The sequence below is a fragment of the Rosa rugosa genome, chromosome 1 (genome assembly GCF_958449725.1).
Source record: "Rosa rugosa chromosome 1, drRosRugo1.1, whole genome shotgun sequence".
Classification (NCBI taxonomy): Eukaryota; Viridiplantae; Streptophyta; class Magnoliopsida; order Rosales; family Rosaceae; genus Rosa; species Rosa rugosa.
The window spans coordinates 9,970,113-9,991,590 of NC_084820.1; the positions used below are offsets into that span (position 1 = coordinate 9,970,113).

At 38.8% G+C, this 21,478-nt stretch overlaps 5 protein-coding genes and 1 pseudogene across 7 annotated transcripts; 2 read left to right on the forward strand and 4 right to left on the reverse strand.

Annotated features, from left to right (window-relative positions):
* Positions 1-109: 109 nt before the first annotated feature.
* Positions 110-1,659, reverse strand: LOC133716088 (uncharacterized). Its single transcript, XM_062142832.1, has 7 exons — positions 1,375-1,659; positions 1,166-1,270; positions 1,003-1,089; positions 807-857; positions 605-698; positions 429-513; positions 110-339 (listed from the first exon to the last, which is right to left on the reverse strand). The coding sequence occupies exons 1-7, from the start codon at positions 1,543-1,545 to the stop codon at positions 186-188; spliced, it is 747 nt and encodes a 248-aa protein (XP_061998816.1). The 5' UTR covers positions 1,546-1,659; the 3' UTR covers positions 110-185.
* Positions 1,624-3,311, forward strand: LOC133716098 (uncharacterized). The gene is made up of 4 exons (XM_062142839.1): positions 1,624-2,011; positions 2,092-2,149; positions 2,276-2,353; positions 3,011-3,311. Exons 1-4 carry the CDS (start codon positions 1,712-1,714, stop codon positions 3,205-3,207), a joined length of 633 nt encoding a protein of 210 aa, XP_061998823.1. The 5' UTR covers positions 1,624-1,711; the 3' UTR covers positions 3,208-3,311.
* A 124-nt stretch (positions 3,312-3,435) lies between these two features.
* On the reverse strand, positions 3,436-4,938 carry LOC133716079 (aquaporin PIP2-7-like; annotated as a pseudogene).
* A 2,309-nt stretch (positions 4,939-7,247) lies between these two features.
* Positions 7,248-12,617, forward strand: LOC133716106 (la-related protein 1C-like). Its single transcript, XM_062142842.1, has 6 exons — positions 7,248-8,077; positions 8,596-9,112; positions 9,192-9,330; positions 9,441-9,531; positions 11,243-11,314; positions 11,458-12,617. The coding sequence occupies exons 1-6, from the start codon at positions 7,547-7,549 to the stop codon at positions 11,719-11,721; spliced, it is 1,614 nt and encodes a 537-aa protein (XP_061998826.1). The 5' UTR covers positions 7,248-7,546; the 3' UTR covers positions 11,722-12,617.
* A 2,328-nt stretch (positions 12,618-14,945) lies between these two features.
* Positions 14,946-16,280, reverse strand: LOC133727177 (protein FD). The gene is made up of 3 exons (XM_062154800.1): positions 15,561-16,280; positions 15,388-15,464; positions 14,946-15,293 (listed from the first exon to the last, which is right to left on the reverse strand). The coding sequence occupies exons 1-3, from the start codon at positions 16,207-16,209 to the stop codon at positions 15,222-15,224; spliced, it is 798 nt and encodes a 265-aa protein (XP_062010784.1). The 5' UTR covers positions 16,210-16,280; the 3' UTR covers positions 14,946-15,221.
* A 2,381-nt stretch (positions 16,281-18,661) lies between these two features.
* LOC133716112 (uncharacterized) lies at positions 18,662-21,040 on the reverse strand. 3 transcript variants are annotated; one of them, XR_009849333.1, is made up of 5 exons: positions 20,201-21,040; positions 19,575-19,662; positions 19,448-19,484; positions 19,091-19,177; positions 18,662-18,939 (listed from the first exon to the last, which is right to left on the reverse strand). XR_009849333.1 is itself a non-coding variant. In XM_062142850.1 (4 exons), the coding sequence occupies exons 1-4, from the start codon at positions 20,520-20,522 to the stop codon at positions 18,820-18,822; spliced, it is 603 nt and encodes a 200-aa protein (XP_061998834.1). In that variant the 5' UTR covers positions 20,523-21,027; the 3' UTR covers positions 18,662-18,819. The 3 variants fall into 3 exon arrangements, 2 of the variants coding, with proteins under 2 accessions (XP_061998834.1, XP_061998840.1); XM_062142850.1 differs by lacking the exon at positions 19,448-19,484 and having other exon boundaries at positions 18,662-18,925; positions 20,201-21,027; XM_062142856.1 differs by lacking the exon at positions 19,448-19,484 and having other exon boundaries at positions 20,201-21,020.
* Positions 21,041-21,478: the final 438 nt, after the last annotated feature.

A 21,478-nucleotide genomic window follows, 5' to 3' on the forward strand; every position in this document is an offset into this window, starting at 1 on the left:
AACTCTGTGTGAGTCAACCGAATTTAGTTCAACAAGTGATGCACTTAACAAAGATGGTCACATGCTGTTCATTACAGTCAAATGGACTACTTAACTTGCTGCAGCAGAATTTCAACTGTAAAGCGTGAATGCAAGTCAGAGTGGTGGCATTACCATAAATAACCAAAACCCTAAAAACCATTATCTCAGCGATGTTCACTGTCCAGAACAATCTCCGCCAATTGAAGGTTTCCACTTAGCCCAGATGCCTTGCTGGATGGCATAAATGAAAACGCATCCAGAAGCTTCACACACTTCAATCCCCATTTGACCATCAAGAATTCGATAAGATGATGCCCACTGCAGATTATCACAAGAAGTGTCTTCAGAGGAACATATTCAGACTTCAGACTTTAAACAACATTAAAACCCAAAGAAGGTCAAAATACCTTCGATTATGGTACGTTGTTATGAAGACCGAACCAGGAGAATTCTGGAGCAGATATGCCACAGTGGCAAAGAGGTCATCAAAGGCTTAACAACACAAATAAAAATCCACATTTCAGCTCAACTTAAATTATACAGAAGCCAAAGAAAATCAACAAGATAAAGATAATAAGCATACCTTTAGCATCATACAATACATCAGCCCCAAGAATAATTTTCGGGTGTAAACTGAATATAGATGCATCCCAAACTCCCCATGTCAATCCTACTACCTGGAAAACAGAACCAGACCTCTTACGGAGAGAGACACAATGAAGCTTACAAATTTGAAATTTTACAACTCTTGACTAAGCCGGTCGAGTTATGGCATAATAGCTTACATTGCATTGAAGTTTGTTAAGTTCAATAACACTTTTCATGTTGCTCAGCACCTGCAGATACAAAAAACAACAAGGCCTATGCAAGTTACTAGACTATAAAAACACAACTAGTATGAAAAATGAAGATCCTTCATCAAACTAACTACACATCGTAAAAGAACCTAAAAACAGTAAAGCTTGATTGAAAAAGCAATACCTCCAACCTATTGGATTCATCAGTAAGAGTGACGTCAGCGCCCACTTTGGCGGCAACCAAACCAGGCAAGGAAGTTCCAGCACCAAGCTGAGACCAAACCCAGTATTTAACAAGAATAAGATATTAACCCGAATAAAGAACAGCACAGTAAGAACTCATTTACCTCAACCACACTAGCTCCGGCAAAACGCAGTCTTTGCTGCCAAACATACTCCGCCAGGACTATACTGCAAGGCCACACGAACAGCCCATAGTCTTCTTTCATATTCTAAAATCAAAATTCACAACAAAGATCAATAATTTCCATATATTCTTGGCTTCAAAAAACAAAAAGCTTTCTCCTTTACTTGGATTTTTAGTGGAAAATCAGACCTCGATTATGGATATAGAGAAGTCCGGTCGGTCCGAGTCATCTCCGAAATGATGACGTGATACTGTCGTCATCTCCGATTCACCGCCTTCCAATTCCATATCCGACCGCCTTTGCTCTTCTTCTTCCCGCCGCTGCAAAATCTGTTTCCGGTAAAAAAGTTCCAAAGACATTTTTCAAATATGGGCCGACAAAAGCCCAATGGGCTCAATCTGAAAGGCCCAATAAAGTTTATCCAATATAGTAAATTTTTCAATTCATTTTCCCATTGCGCTTTCTGGAACCACACCCCCAATCTTCTACTTCACTGAGTGAACTCGGAAGCTCGCCGATTCTCCAATGGCGCTTGCTCACTACTCGGTCGCCGTTCCCATCGAAGCCTCGAAGCATCCGAAGACTTCGATCCTGAAACCTTCTGAGTCTCACTCTTCACTCTTCTTCTCCTCCGTTTCCAAACCTCGAAGCGTTTCAATCTGTTCCGGAACCGGACGTAAAGTCAATCACTTTCATGCTCCGTCGGCTCAGGCCGAGCCGCAGGAGTCTCCGGCCAGTTTGGCCGCGGAGGCCTTCACTCAGTTCAAGCATGTGCTTTTGCCGATCACCGATCGCAATCCCTATCTCTCTGAAGGAACAAGACAGGTAATACTCTCAGTTTTCACTTTTTACGTAGTTAATTTTCAATGCTTTGATTTTGTGATTAAAGATGGAATTTTGACTAGGCAATAGCTACTGCTGCTGCTTTGGCAAACAAGTATGGGGCTGACCTTACTGTTGTGGGTATGATTTACTTGACTCTCTATGCTAGTACCATTGTTCTTTATATGTTGTGGAAATGAAGCACTAGATAGACCCATTTTCATTCTGCAATGTGTCTAGGAATATAGGACTTTGCTTTGTTTGCAGTTATTGATGAGAAGCAGAAGGAGTCGATTCCCGAGCATGAAACGCAACTTTCGACTATCCGCTGGCATCTCTCTGAAGGTTTGTTTTTGAACTTTGATATGAAGGTTTTTGTTGTTGATAATGTGAATTTGACACATAAGCATACACAAACAGTCTCTAGGCAATTGTGTTGTAATATGATGCATTTTTTCTACTTTTTTGCTCATGGTAACTTGATATTCGTGTTCAAAGTCAATGAAAACTTGCACAAAGTACACTGTCAATGAAAGCGTAGCGCCATTGCCCTAAAAAAAAAATTGATAAAAAGGCTTCTGGTTGATAACTCTGTTGTTGAATGTGTAGTTTTGGGTAAAAATGGCCATAAAGTATTTTTAGAGATGGTCCACCTTTAGCCAAAATATGATGCTTGAATTTGTTCAAGTACAAATAAAAAGGGGTTGCAGCAGCATAATTTGGTCAAAGTTGCACTGCTAATGCATTTATTGTATCACCAAACTATTGACTGTAGAAGAAGAGCATCTATAAATCATGGCCTCTTATAAAAGGACTATGATATGTTCTATTGTGTTGTAAGTTAATTCACTTAATTGTATAGGAGTGGACAAATTTAACTGCATACAAGAATAAGTGGTGGTCAAGTTTGATTACTGCATCATTCTTGTAAGAGAATTTATCTACTCAGTGATTGTGTGTTTGGAACTGTTTTCTTTAACCCTTCATATGATTAAATGATAGGTGGATTCCAAGAATTTAAGCTGTTAGAGCGACTTGGGGAAGGGGTCAACAAGCCAACAGCCATCATCGGTGAGGTTGCTGATGACCTGAATCTGGATTTAGTTGTCATAAGCATGGAAGCTATTCATTCCAAGCATGTGGATGCAAACCTGCTTGCTGAGTTCATTCCTTGCCCTGTCATACTTTTGCCATTGTAATTGTAATCACTTCTTTCCTCTGTTTTCTCATATCAGTCATATGTAACTGTAACTCAAGGAATGACTCTTTTAGTAATGCCAGTTTCTTGCGGCGGGTTCTTTGACTTTGTAGTCTTGTCTATTCAGAAAAGATGAAATAGCATGGAAAGTTTAGTTATCAGTGACCATTGCCCTTCAGATGCATTCATTGGAATGCTTATTTATAATAATGCACCTTACCATACAAAGATAGAAGACTACGATAGTTTTATCACATTTGGTCGGGAATTAAACTCGTATTATTTGTATTGAAAGTGCTCGAATCATGGGAGAAGCATGTTTACTCACTTGAAACTTATGATCATGAGCATGAGATCTGGTGTGTGCAATGCTCCTCATGCTCATAGTAATGCCCTTATCATGTGTCTGAGGCTTGTATACACGGTTACCCTCTTAGGCTCATACAACTAATATCTAGATATCTAGTATAGTCTTATATTTGGACAAAGAAATGCACAAAGAAATAACATCTGCAGAACAACATATAGTCTTCTCTTTAGTTGGTGGTATTGTTGTGGAACGATCTGAAGGCTTTACTAGCTGATGCCCTCAGTACGTACTGGTTATAAGCTGCTGCTATCAGAGCTCCAATGAATGGTCCGACCCAGAATATCCACTGCATACCGCCATTGAAACTCATCAGATTTCCATGGAAATGGGTTGTTTAAACACTAGAGCGATTCTCTCGTAATAAGATTTAGTTTAGTTAAGAATAATCGCATGTTTATTCCAAAAAAAAAAAGAAAAAAAGAAAAAAAGAATAATCGCATGTATACCTGGTCGTCCCAGACTTTGTCATTGTTGTAGATTACAGCAGCAGCAAAACTCCTAGCAGGGTTGATCCCAGTCCCAGTAATAGGTATGGTGGCCAGGTGAACCATAAACACAGCAAACCCTATTGGTAATGGAACCAATACCTGAACCAAGCAATATGTTAGGTACTTAGATCCATATACTTTTCTGTTTCTGGAAGTCATGGTTCAGAAAGTAAAGGCATTACTCACAGGCACATGGGAGTCACGTGCGCTTCTCTTAGCATCTGTGTAGACCAGAAGAAAAGTGCCAACTATTTCAGCTCCCAAAGCAGCGCCTTTGGAATAATCAGGAGCAACCGAGTTGGCACCACCTCCATGCGCGCGTGAGGTAGTAATGCTTCATCAAAGCTTTCACTAACCCTACGCCGCATATGCCTCCTAAGCATTGTGCAACAATGTAAGCCACTGTTCGGAGCGTGACACCCTCCTCGCAACCAACAGCCCGAAAGTCACCGCAGGGTTGATGTGACCGCCTATACTAGAATAATGTTCTCTTATCAAATATCTAGTGTGTTACAATACTTTAACAATATGACATGTCAGACATTCTCATAAATTTATTCGATACCTGAGATTCCAGCGATGGAGTAAACCAGGATGAAGATCATGCCACCGAAGGCCCAGACAATGCCAAGAACACCAACGCCGTCACACTGAGCAGCTTCCTTCTTGTGTCCGATGATGGTGGCAACCGTGACATATAGGAAGAGAAGAGTGGCGACAAACTCCGCTATCACAGCTTTGTAAAACGACCATCGTTGAAGCTCTCCCAGCTCCAAGAGAGGAACCTGTGGTGGCTCACTGGCTCTACCTAGTCCTTCTCACGCTGCTGCTCTTCGTGAACCTCTAAACCTTCTTCACTCACTTCCTTCAACATTTTTCTCTTCTTCTTCTTTGCTCCTCTTTCTGTTTTGTAGATACGAGGAATGAGCACGTACTGGCTTTAGTAAATATGGCGTAATAACGTATGTAATACATTGCATGTCGATTAGAAACTACGCAATTGCATAGTGGCTTCATATATTCGTTGTCTAAGCATATATTCTTTGGATGCTTCTATTATCCAAGTAAGTACTGTGGGGATTACCAAATTTGTTCACTTGACTGGCTAATACCTGTACATGATCCTAAGATCTCCTCGGGTGCGAATCTGGTCAAGAAAATCTCATGGTCTAGACCCAAAAAAAAGAAAATCCCATGGACTTTTTATTTTGCATTGAGATCCAGATTCAAGAACTGTTGTTGGACACTGGGGTGGTGTTTATTTGCTTGATTTTAACTTTTATCGTGGATTAGAAATTTAGGAATGCTAACAAAAGAACAGTGAATTACTTCAAACGGTTAAATTTGTAATACACATAAGCATTTTGAGTTTGCGTAGCCTCATTAATTACTGCAATTAAAATGGTTCAAATCAACTAGATGATCCGATCATCCAAACTGTTTTTTCTTTCTTTCCTTCATAATTTTGACTTTACAACTTAATACGAATTGAATGGTTCCCTTAAGCCTCGTTTGGTTCACGGAGGGAAAATCAATTCTCTTGCCTTTTCCATGGGGAAGAGAAAGTAAAGTTCCTGTCAGGTTTCCTTTCCTCTGTTTGGTAAAGCACGGAAAGTATTCAGGAAAAACCATTTAATTTCTCTTCCGGTGTTTGGTTGTTGCAGGTTTCTTTCTTTCCTTCATAATTTTGACTTTACAACTTAATACGAATTGAATGGTTCCCTTATGCCTCGTTTGGTTCACGGAAGGAAAATCAATTCTCTTGCCTTTCCCATGGGGAAGAGAAAGTAAAGTTCCTATCAGGTTTCCTTTCCTCTGTTTGGTAAAGCACGAAAAGTATTCAGGAAAGACCATTTAATTTCTCTTCAGGTGTTTGGTTGGTGCAGGAAAGAAAAGTAAAAATATATCAATGTTTCAATAATACCCTTGTATTTTAAAATAAAACCAACATCATAAAAATTCAAAAGTACACCAATTTTTTATGCAAGAGAGGGTATTGTTGTCCAAAATTTTTGTAATAAATGCTGGGAAATGGGAATGGAAAATCAATCCCATGAGGTTTGAGTGGAATGATTTCCCCCCTACTTTCCCCTCTGTCAGGAAAGTATTTCCAGAGTTTGTGGTTACCAAACAAGGGAAAGTAATGACTTTCCATTCCAGAGTCCTTAATTCTGCGAACCGAACAATGCCTTAGAGTAGCTAGAGAACTTAAAGTGTGTTTTGTTCAACTTCATCACCAAGTAATAGTGAAGAGATATTGTACGTTATTTCATGCATTCACATGTTTCAAGCTTCATGATATATTAAAAATAACTTGATATATCAAACAATTATAACCGTACTAGAAAAAATTAAATATCTTTGTACTTTTGTAGTAAATAGTTTTAGTTGAAGTGGTAGCGTGAACTTGACAAAAAGCAGAAGATCAATACTTAAAAATAGCTCTTACATTTTTTTTTGAGAGCTTATTATGAGACGTATCACATTTCATGCATCAATAAATAACATAGTATCTATATATTTTTTTTTCTCCGGTTCTTCATTAAGATAAAATCTCTATTAAAATGAAACAAAATCTCATTCAATCAGAAGTGATAAAATCAATCAATGCAATCGAATCCTTATAGTATTAAAAGTTCTAGATAAAGTATCAACGTGAATTTCTATAAAAAAAAAAATAATAATATATCAACATGAATTTGACGAAAAGTAGAAGATTGATACTTTCAATATGAATCATCCTCTTATGATTTCTGAATCCCCATTTTTTTTTTTTTTTTTTAAAAAAAACAGAACAAATTAGAAACCAAAACAATATAGCAAGATCTTGAAGTAGGATGTGGCACTAAATTGTGTGAGATGCTACTTTGTTTGAAGGCATTTAAAAACCTAATCTCCAAAGGTTGCACTAAAGCATATCTACTTGTGACGAGGTGGAGCAATCCCGTTGGACGAAATTCCACCTTTCCACGTGGAACTCCTAACCAAAGCCAGAGTGGCCCAGTAAAAAAGGTAAAAAAAATAATAGCAGTAATTCGAATCCAAAACGCAATAAGCATCATAGTACTGGAGGCTCCCTCTGCAGGTGTGGTGTGGATGACCTAAAACACCCCCAAACATCAACCCCCGGGGGTAATTACGTAATCTCCTCCGCAATAGAAAACCTGCAGCACCCAGCAATTTCCCCAAGAAGAAACAAAAACACACACACACACCACCCTAGAGAGAGAAAAATCAGAAGAGCCTTCTCGCTCCTCTTCTCACAGAGCTCTCTCTCTCTCTCTCTTGCGATCCGATCGCCCCAAATCTTTGGAACCCTAATTGCCCCCACAGACGTACATTGCTCCAATCCCTAATTACCTCTCCATTCTCTCAATCTCTCCCCCAAAATTTTGATCGCTCTCTCCCCGTTTTGCCCTTCTCATCATCATCGCCGTCGATCAAAACTCGTCGACTCTTATCGCTATCCCAAACCCTAATTCATGGCTGCGATTAATCCAGGTAACAGGAACAATCCCGAAACGGCTCCGGCGGTTCAATCGCCGCGTCAGGGCGGTGGTGGTGGTGATAGTGTGAGCAGTCCGCAGTCGCGTCGGGCGGCCAAGGCGGCGGCGGCGGTGGCGCCTTGGACGCAAATTGTGCGAGGGGAATCTGAGCCGCCGATCATGGCCGCTCCTTCCTCGCCATCATCATCATCGACCGCTGCTGTGACTGAGCAACAACCTGTAGCAGCGGCTTCTTTTTCGTCGGCCTCGCCTTCTCAGTCTAATTCGCCGTCGCCGACTCCGGCGGAGGATTCAGTGGGTGAGGGCTCGGAGAACAGTAGTGGGCCCAACGGCAATGCGGGTAAGAAGCCCGCTTGGAACAAGCCGTCCAATGGAGCCATTGAGGTTGGGCCGGTAATGGGAGCTGTTTCTTGGCCTGCTTTGTCCGACGCTCGGGCTTCGACTAAATCGTCTTCTGAATCTTTGAAAGGTGTATCTGATGCGCCTTTGTCCGTCTCTGTCACGCAGGTTTCTTCCTTGCCTACTACGATTCAGGATTTAAGAGCAGAGAATGAATATATGCAGAAACTTGATTCCAAGTTATATGCTTTTCTTTTTTTGTTTGAGTTGTTGGTTTTAATCATGCTCAGTCAAGAATGCATTTCTTTACTCTAGTTTTACTAATCGATATATATATATTTTGTTGTTCTTGGCTATCTGCATTTGCACGGTGCGCTTGTTTGTTTGTTGTGAAAATTACTTTGCTGCAAAATTTTCGTTTAGATATATTATTGAATGACATTCTTATGCCTTGACAAGTGAGGCAAGTGGAAGAAAAGGGACTTAGAATATGTGGTACTAATTGTTTGAGACGATATTTATAAAAAACTGATCTTGGGGTTCTGCACAATTTTTTGATAGACACAAGACAAATGTCTCACTCTCCAGTGGTTTAGCATAGTAGTTGCAGGTTGATTGTATTTAGATTTTGCATTGTTAGCGTGTTCCCTATCATACATTAATATATCACTTGATATGTGTGTTAGGGGGCTGGAACTACAACTATCTCATCACCGAAACAAGTGAATTCTTCTTCGACTCCAACCCATAGTGGACCTACTCGCCAGAGATCGATGAAACAAAGAAATAATGCAAGTGCATCCTCTAATGGTGGCATCCCCCAGCATCAAATGCCAGCTGGCCAAGGTGTTGAAGTGACTCCAAATAACCCTTCACCTAAGGATCATAGCCATAGGAGTGCATTTGGGTCACAAACTCACAGCAGCAACGATCATCCACAGCAACGTAATTCCTTCAGGAACCGAAATGGTGGTCCACATCCCCGTGGAGATGGTTCTCACCATCACAACTATGGCAGCAGGCATCAGGACCGTGGAAGTCAAGATTGGAACAATCATCGAAATTTTAACAGTAGAGACAATCACATGCATCCTCAGAGAGTTGTTCCTAGGGCAATGAGGCCATCTCACCAAGCACCGGCACCACCAAATGCTCCCGCGTTTATCCCCCAGCCTATGAGGTCTTTCGGTCCCATAGGGTTTGGTAAGCACTACATCATATTTAAAATTTAATTAACCTGGATGCCTTTAATCGTGTGTTTATGAAAATGTGATATTTTCAGACTTGCAAGGACCACTGGTATACTTTCAACAGGATCCACTAGTACCTTTTATGGCACCACCACGGCATCCCCTGATATTTGCAGGTCCAGATCTTCAGCTGCATAATAAGATTACTAATCAGATAGATTATTATTTCAGGTACTTCTTTTCCTTTTTGCTTTTTAATTTAGGTTTCATAATTGTCAGCTTCCCTTGTAAATCCCCTGGTAACAGTAACTGCTCTTGCACTTCATACTCATTTATTGCAGTAATGAAAATTTAATTAAAGATACTTTCTTGCGGCGAAACATGGATGATCAGGGATGGGTTCGTGTTAAATTAATAGCAGGCTTCAACAAAGTGAGTTTTTTTTTTTTTTTTTTTTTCTGGACTTATTTCCTTTAATGAGTTTTGCTTCCTGTGTGGTAGTTATATGGTCATCTCTCTCTGTGTTCAGGATTAAGCTTTACATCTCTTCAAATTTTCACCTATTGCAGTTCTTAGTCATGTGTAAATAAACAATTAAAATCAGATAAAAGATAGAAACACTTCAAGGAAAATTATTTCTGGTCTACTAACTTGTTTTCTGGCCTTCATGCTCTTTACTTATTCCATATTGATGCACCATGCATAATTTATTTGGGTCTATCAATCAACCAAGTGTCACCTGTTTAGGGTAATCTATGTTTAATGCATCATTCTGTACCATTTGCTTGAAATTAAGTATGTTTCATTTAACCAACCTGGTTACATGCTGAACCATGTGGCCCTTCCATGTAAACGATTTTAATTCCCTTTGGCTTCGTACAACAATTTTTGTTTTTGCTGGAGGGTGTTGCCTATGACGTTGTAGGACATATTGTCCTTTTGTGACGAGTTTATGGATATGAATATATAGATAACTAATAAGCTAGTCAAAAGAGTTTGGCAGATTAATCCTCCAGTCCAAACTTTATAAGTTCATAGATTAAATCTTAAGTATTTAATTTTTATAATTTACTCCCTATATATAGGGAATCTACTCGGATATAAAAATTGCTCCTTTTATAGTTATATGCTTATATCTCGTAGACTGCCTTTCTTTTTTTGTTTTGTAGACTATAAGATTAGCTTTTTGTTTTTGTTTTGTCATCAGAAATTCTTTATCTATGGTACCAGAAAGTTTAGGCTATCACTCCCTAATTTGTATGTCTAGTTGCTTCTTTGCAATCAGTATTTTGTTTTTCTCTTTTTGTTTCTCATCACAGGAAATAAGTAGGAATTTTGAAAAATTAGCTTCAATGATAGATACATTTGTACATCCATTTTGATGTTAAGGAAATTTCTTGTAGCAGTAGTCCAAAGGATCCAAAGTTTGTGTACCGTACTTGTTTACCAAATGATGGTCTATGTTATTAGCTTATTTGTTAAAGAAATGAGACACTGCCCCATCATTTGGTACACAAATATGGGATCCCTAGCAGTTCTTGCAGAAGCTTATTAGATATTTAACACAATAAAAAATTTGGTCAAACTATATTATCATCATCACATCACTGGTGCATTACATGTTTTCCGTAACAAGGGAATGAAGCCGTTAGCTGGGTTAGCCAGATTAAGGGGGAAAAGGTGGCATTTTGTAAAGGATAATTGCTGGCTTGTGGTTGCCTTAAAGCATTTAGAGTTCATTTTGGTCTTGTTCATACCAAAAAGGGGAACTAACAGAATACAACTTTAGGGGTCTTGCACACTTCCTGTCTATTTGGCTCACACTTTCTATAGTTTAGTTTTAGTAGTTATCAAAAAGCATAGGAGATATTGTTTTAAAAATGCAACATAGTGGCCATACGAAACAAGAAAATGCTGAAGGGTAACTTCAAGTTCACAGCCTGTTGTATTTGCAAAGAGAAATCTATACTCCATTTCTCATCCAATTAAAAGATTAGTGCATCAGAAATCAGGGAAGCAGTGAGCATGTCAACTCTGGTGCATTATGCATTTTAGACTCTTCAGCATTGCTGGTTATGCTTTTGCTTTAGTTCTTTTTCTGGCAACCAAGCAAAGTCATTTTATTTGTCTACTTCTTTTTCAGGTTATGAATTTGACAGACAATATCCAGATTATACTGGATGCTTTGAGAATGTCAACTGTGGTGGAAGTACAGGTAATTTCGTGATCCATAATTTAGGGATTTGATGCAATCATGTAATCAATCGTTTAATGTTATTCTGATGTTTATAAGAAACATTTTGATGTTTCTAGTTTTATAGCATGTTGGTAACATTCGAAGCTTGTGCTATGGTTTAGGGTGATAAAATAAGGAGGCGCAATGATTGGATGAGATGGGTGATGCCAGCTGCTCAGCCTCCTGCTGTGTCAAGCTCTCAGACCCTTGGAAAATCTGGAAATGATATGCTATCAGCTCATATCCAAAGTATTTCACTTGATGAGAAGACTACTAACAACAAGAATATTCAGAACAATACCCAGCCGCAGCCGTCCTCTGGTGATGGAGCAGGTCAATTCAGTGTTCAAGGAGGTGCAGATCGCACTATTTCAGCAAGAAATTAGAGTTAAGGGGACGTGCAAGACTGCACATACTTTGTTAAAGAAAAATGAACTGTAGGAAAAGGTGTTTGAAAGACAAAGATGGTGAATATTTTTTTAATCTTTTTTCCTTTTTGAAAATAGTAGTCATGCCATGGCATGATGAAACTTGCTTTCTTGCCTGGCAAATAGAAAGAAAAAAAATTTTAAATGGGGAAGAGAATTATCTAGGAACAGAAGCAAAGCTTAGTTGTGCTGAAGGTTGTTGACTCAAGCTATTAGCTTGAGTTTATTGGGATTTCTGTACTATTTTTGGGGCAGTTTCCATTTTCACTAGATTTAAATTTTATGGTGGCATGGTTGGTGCTTTTGTTCTGGGAAATTTTGCTGTCCTTTTCCCCATACTGCTGCCCCTCAGCTGGTTTTTACAATCTTTGGGGTCAGACAACTTTCGATTTCAGGAGGAGAATGTGACTTTGTGCGAGACAGATTGACAGATGGGGGTGTGGGTGTCCACGCCGGCGTGTCTCTGTGAACTGAGGTGATGTGGGTGGCTCTTGCTGGGTTCTGCTGCTTGTGCTACAGAAAATTTGGCTTGCACTAATGGCATGATCATCATCTTTTCTTTTATTATCCCACATATATATATTATCTTTAGAATTATATCAATACATATGTATACTGCTATCATCTTTACCATTTGGGGATTTCACTGCATATTTGCATAAATGGTTTCTGGTGGAATAGGCCTGAGATCTTTCCAGGTCAGAACTGGATGGTGGTTAGTACTCTGTTGATCAGAACTGAATGTGGGTGGTTGGTACTTTATGTTGATTGCACATTGGAGCTTGTGGACCTTATGTCGAACCAAATTAAGCTTTTATTTGAACTTTAGTTAAGCGTAGATGATATTATCAATATTCTTAGTGGTGATCCTTTCTATAGTTCAATTGCTTCAACATTGTGAATTGATTGATATCCAGACGAAGCAAAAGGGGAAAGAAAAAAAAAACTTTATACAGTCTACTGTAAGGTATGGAAATTATCATCTTTGATCATTCACTGACAAAATTATCCTATACTGTAATTCTTGCTGGTTCAAATCAGTAGTATGCCTTGTCAATAATCAGAATTATCCTACATGGCTGTAATTCTTGCTGGTTCAAATCAGTAGTATGCCTCGTCAATAATCAGTCACAGATAATGGCTTAGATATGGTATTTAAGCCAATTCATATACTTTTAGAACATGGTTTGCGGATTGGTACCAATAATGTACAAAGGTCTTCCTTCGCGCATAAGAATAAGATTTTGGCATATTAGGGGGAATAATGAAGTTTCTTGGGACTCATATGAGACATTCATTAGGAACTTTTTATGATCTATCTATAAGAACTGCATTAACTTAAATTTTAACTCTTTTACAAAACAAAATAAATATATATAACATTAGTAAGTCTTGGGATTTGATTCATCAATGGGGGTTTGGTCTAGTGGAAGCATGCTAGGCTACAAGTGAGGCGGACGCTGCAGTACTTCTCTTGATAATAGGAGGTCTCTAAGTCGAACCCCAGCTTGTGAAAAAAATCCCTTGAAGAGGGATCATAATCAAGTTGTTCTTGGCCCTGAAGTGGCGGAGTGGAAGTGCCGGCCACCATTTTTATAACAAAAAATAAAATAAAATAGTTTTCCACTATACACAAACTAATTTAAATTTAAGCCAATAAAGCAATTTTCTTTAAAAATTGAGGTCAAAGGCGTTCGAAACTCATATGAGGGATTAAACAGAAACAAAGATAATCTCAGATGCTAACGAAGTCTTTTCTTATATCATTAGAAAACTTAATGGCCAAAATGCTCGTGGATACTATATTCTAAAACCCCGGTCAAAATAGTTGAGGAAAGAAAGAAGTCTCTTCTTTCTTGCTTTTCTGGGTACCATGAAAACCTCTTGAACCAATAAGCAGAAACCTGGCCTCGTGACCTTCATGTGTCTTGTCCTCTTGAAAGTAGGGAGATGATAGAAACTTCAAAACCATGCAATTTTTTTTCTTGTCGTGACTCAAACTACAAGAAAGTCCAAACCTCAAAACCACTTGCTTAAACTTTAATCACAAACATAATCACTTGCTTGCTGATTCATACTTGAAGGTAAACTCTGTCATTAGCTCATAGTAAACCCCCCCCCCCCCCCCCCCCCCCCACATTAGGGTGCGACTATTTCCACCCTACTAAATATTTTGTTCACCCTACAATCAAATTTTTTCTTTAAAATCTCAAAATTGTCCTTAACTACAATTATTAACAGAAAAAATAATTATAGTTAGGGACAATTTTATGGATAAATAAAACTTTACCCAACAGACATCCCAATTATCACCTTAGTTTTTTATATATACCAAAAAAATTATCATGTCAGCTTCTTCATCGCTAGTCTACCAAACAATTAGTTAGATGAAATTTTCAAACTATAGCAACAAGTGAAAAGAATTGTTGATTAGCATTATTTTGTTCTATTTCATGTGACTCGTGTTTGATTCTAAGTCACAGTAGCTGATGAAGGGAGAAGATAGAAAAGAGAGAAAAAAAAACGAAAGAGTAAAAACAAACTTGAAGGCATGGGGTTGTAGCACGATGGTGTGCTTATTATTATTTTTTTCTTTTTTCTTTTCTAGTTTTACATTTTCAATGGTGATATCTTTTTTTTATTTTCTGAATTATTTGAGGGTGAAATTGAAAGTTTCATGATAAAAGTTTAATTGTAGGGTGAACAGAACATTTGGTAGGGTGGAAATAGCCTTACCCTTATTATGCTTTCTCCTTGTACGTAAACTCTGCCATTGGCTCATAGTGAAATTAGCCCCCCACATTATTATGCTTTCTCCTTGTACGTAAACTCTCCCATTGGCTCATAGTGAACCAGGTGATAAGTGACCCAACAACCACTAAGAAAATGCCATCATATATACTGACGAAAAGGGCCTTAGATGGTCTGTGTTAATGGAGCACGATGGCTATTGACTACAATACCTGTCTAGTGATATGGTCTAAAAAATTGGCCATTCTATGATTGCTTAGATAGTTTTATTGAAGAGAATTTTGAGGTTTAGAGAATGAATAATGTCTGTGAAAGCGAAGGAATTGATAGGAAAACATAACAAACACGCAAGACCCACCAAAATTAAGTTCCTGCAAGTTGGGAAATAGACAGAACAAGCTTGCAAGTGATATAGATCGTATATACTACTGCCGATTAATGTGCATAAAATCCCTAAATCATGTTCTTAAAAGCAACATTACTTGTATAAACTTTGCCGATTAAGGCGAATTAGGCGCTCCATTGATAGTCATTGCCATATTCTAGCTAGCTTGGCTACCAGAAAACCTCGATCTACACGGAGAAAGATTGTAGTACTACTAGACTACCCTAATTACCCACAAAATACTACAACACATTAGGTACTACTCTAACTGAGAGAGAGACCTTGCCGGGGAAAAAGAGGAATTCAAATTCACTGAGCTCTCTCAAAATGGTGCTGTTGATGATCGATTCAGACTGTGCTTTTTGGGTAGTCGAGAAGCTGCTGCATTACTTGACTGCATTATCCAAAAACAAAAACACAATAAAGAAAAAAAACGAAAAAAAAAAAGGAAAAAACTTGTAACAATGACTAGCAACTTGTTGTTCTACCTGTTCTTGCTGTCTTCTCAGCCTCGCATTCTCTTCCATCAAATGCTGAACCTCAAGCTCCAGCTCATTCGTGTAAGCCTGTAACAACCAGAAAGCGAAAAGCTTCAAAAAAAACGAAAACAATTCCACATAATGGATTTAGTACTTTGGAGAATTATAGGGACAGCAATATTCCTGCTTCCTTGCTCTGGATCTTGCAGCAGATTCTCTATTCTTGATCATCCGCTTGTGTCTCCGATCTCCTCCTCCGAAGTTGCTACGATCAGATTCCGGTAACCTCTTCTTCCCGACCCCAAAACCCGACGGCATAACCAACCCAGAAGAAGGAGAAGATTGGTTTCCGAGACCCTCAAATGGGTAAGCACCACTGAAAGAGTTATCAGAAACAGTACTACTATTGGGGTGGTTGATGTTAACAATAGGCCTAGTGTTGAGATTCTCAATACAGAAGAGCTGAAACTGGTCCGAGCTCAAATGATTCAAGCTCAGAACAGTAGCTGGGCTCGGCATCACAGCTTGAGGAGGAGGAGGAGGAGGAGAGTTGCGAGTGGTGTGGTGATGGTGGTGGTGATCGGGTCTGGGAGAGACCACATTGCCAAAGGGCCTTGCCAGAAAGTCCTGGAGGGTCATGTTTCTGAAGTTGGGATTGTTGTTGAGTGAGTTGTTGGAGTCCGAAAGCGAGGCGAGGTTGATGTCCTTCCAGACCTCCTCCATGGTTCTTCTTGGGGTTGCCTGCGAGAATGGAGAAGCGGGTGTTGTGGTGGGGGAAGACCAGGAAGATGAGTTGTAGTTGCTTTCTTCACTACCAGTTGATGACAACATTGAATCTGAAGAGAGGTTTATAAAGTGACGAGAGAGAATTGAATCTGAAGAGAGGTTTATAAAGTGACGAGAGAGAGAGAGCGTGTGTGTGTTTTGGAGAACAGTTGTTGGCGTGGGGGGAGGGGAGGGTGGGTGAGTGAGAGTTGGCACTGTTTATGGAAATGACTGTTAATCGTAAAGATTTAGCATTCTCTCACTCTTTCGGTATTGTTGTGTGTTAGGGTTTTATTGGGAAGATTAAAAGTGGCGTTGTTGTTTTGTGTGTCTGTGCTTGTGTGACTTATTTGGGCTATGCTAATAATGCTATGAGCGCATATATACGACAGTATGAATCTATGACCATTGAGGATAAAGACTTGACTTGGAGACAGACTCAAGCTTCTCAAGCGTGCATTTATGCTAGAAATATGAATGTCCGGTTTAGATTAGGAAAGACCCACTAGCACTAGCACGGTCTAAATATTAAGTTTGTTTGACAATTTAATTATTTTTTGCCTCTAATTTAAAATGTAGATCTTTATCTTTATGCAGGTGATGAATGTTCTTGGCTCTCCGAAGCTCCAGTGTTTAACACCGTCATCCATCCAAATAGTACTTTTGGTCCAATATCCTGAACAAAACAAATATCATTCGTTCTGGTTATTGACGGTGTTGGAGTTAATTACACAACCAGACTGTTCTCTACTCTATGGTTCTTTCCATCATAAAACAGCTCATTTGAAACCGTCTTGTTAAGCTTTACCTTGAGCAATCACAACGGTTGGCTAGCCTAATGATGATCTCACACACTAATGATGAATCCCATTATATATATTAAGCGACTTTTTGAGCTTAAAACTTAGTATTACTGTTAACAAATATGACTGTTTTATATGCCCAGCACTGTATAAGAGAATAGTAACTGGAAAGCATATGCTGCGTCGACTCTCCCATTTAGTATTGGACTAAGATCAACAGTGAACGCCATTACTGTTATTTTCCTTTTTTTTTTTTTTTTTATGGCTTCCCTACTACAATACATTACTACTATAGTAGCCAGCAACACTCGAAGAAGCATGTCAGTTTCTGCACTCGTCTCATATTGCTTTTTCCACTCGGTTATTAATTCAGAAACAGAGAAAGGGTTTCTCCCTCACAAACCATGTCAAGACACCTGTGTTGTTCATGGGATAATTTGCTGCTCCTGCAGTGGGGAATTTACTATCGGAGAATTCATACATCTTCTCTGCAATGATTATCTATTCCTGGCGAGTACGCAGTTCTTTTTGTCTGTGTCTGTGTCTGTTTATCTGACCAAGTCATGGTGTGTGTTGGACTTTACTTCCTCTGTGGTTATTGACGTGGCAAAGTTAATCAAATCAGGAATCGAACTCCTTAGAGTAAGTTCACTCGTTGAGTTTGACCGGTCAAGACTATTCACTGCTTTTTTGTCTTATATTTTCACTATTGAGGTTGGCTGGTCAGACACTGTTTATAAAATGTCAAGAATGGTCACTTTCGTAGTCAAGAAATGCTCTTAGTTGTCTATTCCTTTGTGCTATATATCTTCTCCTTTCGTCATCATAGTCCAGAAAATTAAGGGAAGTTCTTAGTTGTTTGTTTGATATTGTTTCTTCCACATGTTATGTTTTGAGCATATAACCGCTCAATATATGTTGGTCCTGTGCTATGAATATAAAGAATCTTTTTTTTTTTAAAGGGAATATAAAGAACCTTACAATGTAGTAAATTTAATACAATGCGGTTCTTAGAGATGGAGTTCCAAAATTCTGATATTCGAAGAATGAATGATACGGATTTTAGAAACCTCATTTTTTCAATAAAAATGATATTTCACCAAACTTTAAATTTGATCCGATTTATGTTAAAACTTCATGCCATAACACGCAGTTGTGTCTAAACTCGTGGACCATACAGTAATAAACCCTAATTTTCTTCAAGAAGATGATGTGGTTATTATGAATACTAGAGGTTAATTCCATGATTTTTTTCCGTACTTGCCATTTTAATTGTATTGTCACTACAAGAAAAAACACGTTTAGCAACTTGCAATTCACGTTGTCAATCACTTTTGACAACGTTTGGCGCATGTTGTAGATGCCAGAGTCATTAAAAGTCCATGAGTCCTTAACATCGCGCTTTGCACGTTGTCAAAAAGAGGCGACGCACGTTGTTGTAATTATTCAACAATGAGCTCTGCACGTTGTCATAAATTTTCGACAACGTTTCAAGTGTATGTTGTAAGTTTTAACAACACTCTCAGCATGTTGTCTTTAGTTTTCGACAGCATACATGGTATGTTGTCATATTACTGAATACGTTGTTATAATGTTTCAATATATATTATTGCACCCAATTTGCTGGGTTCTTTCCTTTACCTTTCTCGATTACTCTGTAAACATTCACCATTACTTGAGCACATTCCCATGCCAATATTAGTAGACTAACCATGTAAAAGAAAAATATACATTTCATTAAGAGTACCATATTGTCTAATAGATATATTCCTAACAAAAAATGCAAGACAAAGTACTGAATCCTTTGTGGATCATTGGTAATTGACAAAACAAGCATTGTTGTGACTACAAATATCATAAATTAAGAGGAAGTTCAATGGATCCTATCGGGTTCTAATGCTCTGTGCAGTTTTTCCAGTAACTTCAAGAATCCTAGCAGCTGGTTTGGCCAACGAAACCTGTAATATCTAAAGCTATGCCTGCGCGATAGATACTGAAAACATGAAAGCATTGTCCAACAGTCAGGAAACTAACACCAATCATCTGTGTGTTTTAGGTTATTAAATCGATTAACCTGTGGAGTGACATTTAAAAGGAAACAAAGATGATTAGTTTATTATTACTGCATCCCAGCAATAAATTACCTTAGAGCACAACAGGAAGACCATGTTGCAACAGATTCTCCTGCTGCAAGAATCCCCTTTCTAAGCATCCATGGACTGCTGGAAAAGCTATGCAAATGAAAACCTAAAAGTTAATGTAACCAAAATGTATGGAGTACAGAGCAACATTTGCCATGCAACTTCTAGCCTTCTGCTCAAAACCATTATGTGCATTACCCTAGTGAAATACATGACCAAAACAATATCTTTGAACCTGTGTTCTTTACTCAACATTTATAGTTTTACCCGACTATCCAATTACCAATAATGGAGTAACGATAGCAGCTAACTGCTTGACTACTTGCAGCTTTCTATCAAAAACATTCTGCTAGACAATACCTTTGATTGCCTTTACCATTTCCAACAGATCAAAAGCCTGAACATGATCACATAAAAGAAGGGCATAAATTCAAAGCACTGTATAGTAATAATTAAGTTGAAGATTACTTTAAGGCAACAAACCAACCTTAGAGATAGAAGTAAACCAGGCCTGCAAATAAGAAAATAAGTAAGCCCCTTGCAGATCCATGTCGGCATACCACATTTTGCATCATCTGCATATACACAACCACATTAACATCAATCTGATCGATCGTTATGCAAATTACACAAACCGAAACATCAAACGTTGCCACAAATACCTGATACACCATCCATTAGACCATCACTCTCAGAGGATGATTCCCAATACAGCTAAAATTAAAGTATTTCAAATTCACTCTCAAAACCACTTTTATCTAATTCTCATGAACATTCATTATACTGTCCACAGTTGTACACAGTAAGACTGCAATGTCTCATACTCACATCCTTCAATCGAATTTTTATATCAATTTCACTATCTAGCATGAATCATCTTTATTTTCAATGCATACCTAGTGTTCGACAATATGCCAATTCAGGAGGAACAAGCAAACATGAAGAAGCAAATGAATAACAGTGTTTTGCAGCTGCGAGGCTAAAAGCTGAGTTCTTCAAACAATTTTCAAGCTAAACAACATGCTGTGCTGATTAGAACGCAATAGGAACCAAGACGATGAAATTGAAGGTGCGAAACAGTGGAACACCTAATATGAAGAAAGAACGAAGTACCTTCGTAGCCGTAAACGCCAGAAATCCGGCCATCGAAATGCTTCGGAGATTGACAACCGAGGTCGGCAGTGAAAGTGGAGTCAGTGGCGCAGTCGCCGGAGCCGAGGCAGAGGATGAGCTGGTAAGGACGTAGCTGACGCTGGGCGGCACGTGGGAGGTACGCGAATGATTGGAGGACCACAGCCGAGGCAGAGTCGATCCTGCCGTCGGCCAAGTGGCTGAGCGGGATGTGCTCGACGGCGGCGACGCCGGAGAAGTGGTCTTGCTTCATGGCGAAGTCGTCGATGCAATTGAGAGCGACGGCGGAGGGAAGCCACGACATCGTTTCGTGCGGTTTAGGGTTTAAGCTGGTGAGGGCGAAGCCGTTTGAGAGAATGAGAGTCTAGAGCTTCAGAGTTCAATTCTTCAAGCCCAGGATTTTATACGTTTTGGATCTCTGATGGATTCAGAGGGCTGATTTTTTAATATTTTTTTTCTTTTTCTCTTTTTTTCTTTGAGAAAGATCGAGTTGAGTTTGTAGTGACTTTAGTCCACAGCCCACAGGTGCTTGTTGAGCACAATTGTTCTGCAAGTTTTCTTGTATCTTTTTTCTCAAAGTTTTAACAGTGTTCGCTGCACGTTGTTGTTTTGAAAATATTTAACAAGATGCATTTATACTTGTTAATGTTTTAATTGACAACTTAAAAATAAAAACGTGTAAGGTGAGTTGTCAATAACTAAATTAACAACATGCAAATGACGCATGTTGTGGTATACAGTTTTTAACAACACACATTGTTTGCCCGTTGTGGAAAACTATAAGCAACAACGAACATTTATAATATGTTGTAAATATGATGTTGTCGTAGACCATTTTTCTTGTAGTGTGTGAGTTTGAGTTGACACTACAATTGCTTATCCAGAAGATGGGACACCATTATGGCATTATGCAGTCCAGCTACTGTAAATCTGATTTAACAATCTTAACCAACCAAACATAAACAGTAAATGGGGTTGAAGAAATTATTTTCTCTGTGCCAAATTGGGAGGGAAACAAGCATGCCCTAATTGTTCGTAAGTGTTTGAAAGATTTGAGAGGTCGTCTAGTCCTCTCTGTAATCTTTAATCTGTATAAGACATCTGTCAGCACTGTATTGCTCTGACCCAAACTCTTTCACATCTTTTATGGTCCTTTTTTCTCTGTAAACATTAAGCCCTATCACTCCACTGTGAGGCATGCCTTTCAATCAATCACTATTTTCTTCTTCCAAAAGAGTACCTCCGACAGTAATGTACATT

Coding starts and splice junctions, on each gene's coding strand:
- LOC133716088 (XM_062142832.1), bottom strand. CDS start 1,545: ATGTCTTTGGAACTTTTTTACCGGAAACAGATTTTGCAGCGGCGGGAA. Junction 1,271..1,374: donor TCTCTATATCCATAATCGAG/GTCTGATTTTCC, acceptor TTTTGATTTTAG/AATATGAAAGAAGACTATGG. Junction 514..604: donor TGTATTGTATGATGCTAAAG/GTATGCTTATTA, acceptor TGTGTTGTTAAG/CCTTTGATGACCTCTTTGCC.
- LOC133716098 (XM_062142839.1), top strand. CDS start 1,712: ATGGCGCTTGCTCACTACTCGGTCGCCGTTCCCATCGAAGCCTCGAAG. Junction 2,012..2,091: donor TCTCTGAAGGAACAAGACAG/GTAATACTCTCA, acceptor AATTTTGACTAG/GCAATAGCTACTGCTGCTGC. Junction 2,354..3,010: donor CCGCTGGCATCTCTCTGAAG/GTTTGTTTTTGA, acceptor ATTAAATGATAG/GTGGATTCCAAGAATTTAAG.
- LOC133716106 (XM_062142842.1), top strand. CDS start 7,547: ATGGCTGCGATTAATCCAGGTAACAGGAACAATCCCGAAACGGCTCCG. Junction 9,113..9,191: donor TTTCGGTCCCATAGGGTTTG/GTAAGCACTACA, acceptor TGATATTTTCAG/ACTTGCAAGGACCACTGGTA. Junction 11,315..11,457: donor CAACTGTGGTGGAAGTACAG/GTAATTTCGTGA, acceptor GCTATGGTTTAG/GGTGATAAAATAAGGAGGCG.
- LOC133727177 (XM_062154800.1), bottom strand. CDS start 16,209: ATGTTGTCATCAACTGGTAGTGAAGAAAGCAACTACAACTCATCTTCC. Junction 15,465..15,560: donor ATCCAGAGCAAGGAAGCAGG/AATATTGCTGTC, acceptor GGTTGTTACAGG/CTTACACGAATGAGCTGGAG. Junction 15,294..15,387: donor TGAGAAGACAGCAAGAACAG/GTAGAACAACAA, acceptor TGGATAATGCAG/TCAAGTAATGCAGCAGCTTC.
- LOC133716112 (XM_062142850.1), bottom strand. CDS start 20,522: ATGTCGTGGCTTCCCTCCGCCGTCGCTCTCAATTGCATCGACGACTTC. Junction 19,178..19,574: donor GGTTTACTTCTATCTCTAAG/GTTGGTTTGTTG, acceptor TCATTTGCATAG/CTTTTCCAGCAGTCCATGGA. Junction 18,926..19,090: donor TCTTCCTGTTGTGCTCTAAG/GTAATTTATTGC, acceptor TCTATCGCGCAG/GCATAGCTTTAGATATTACA.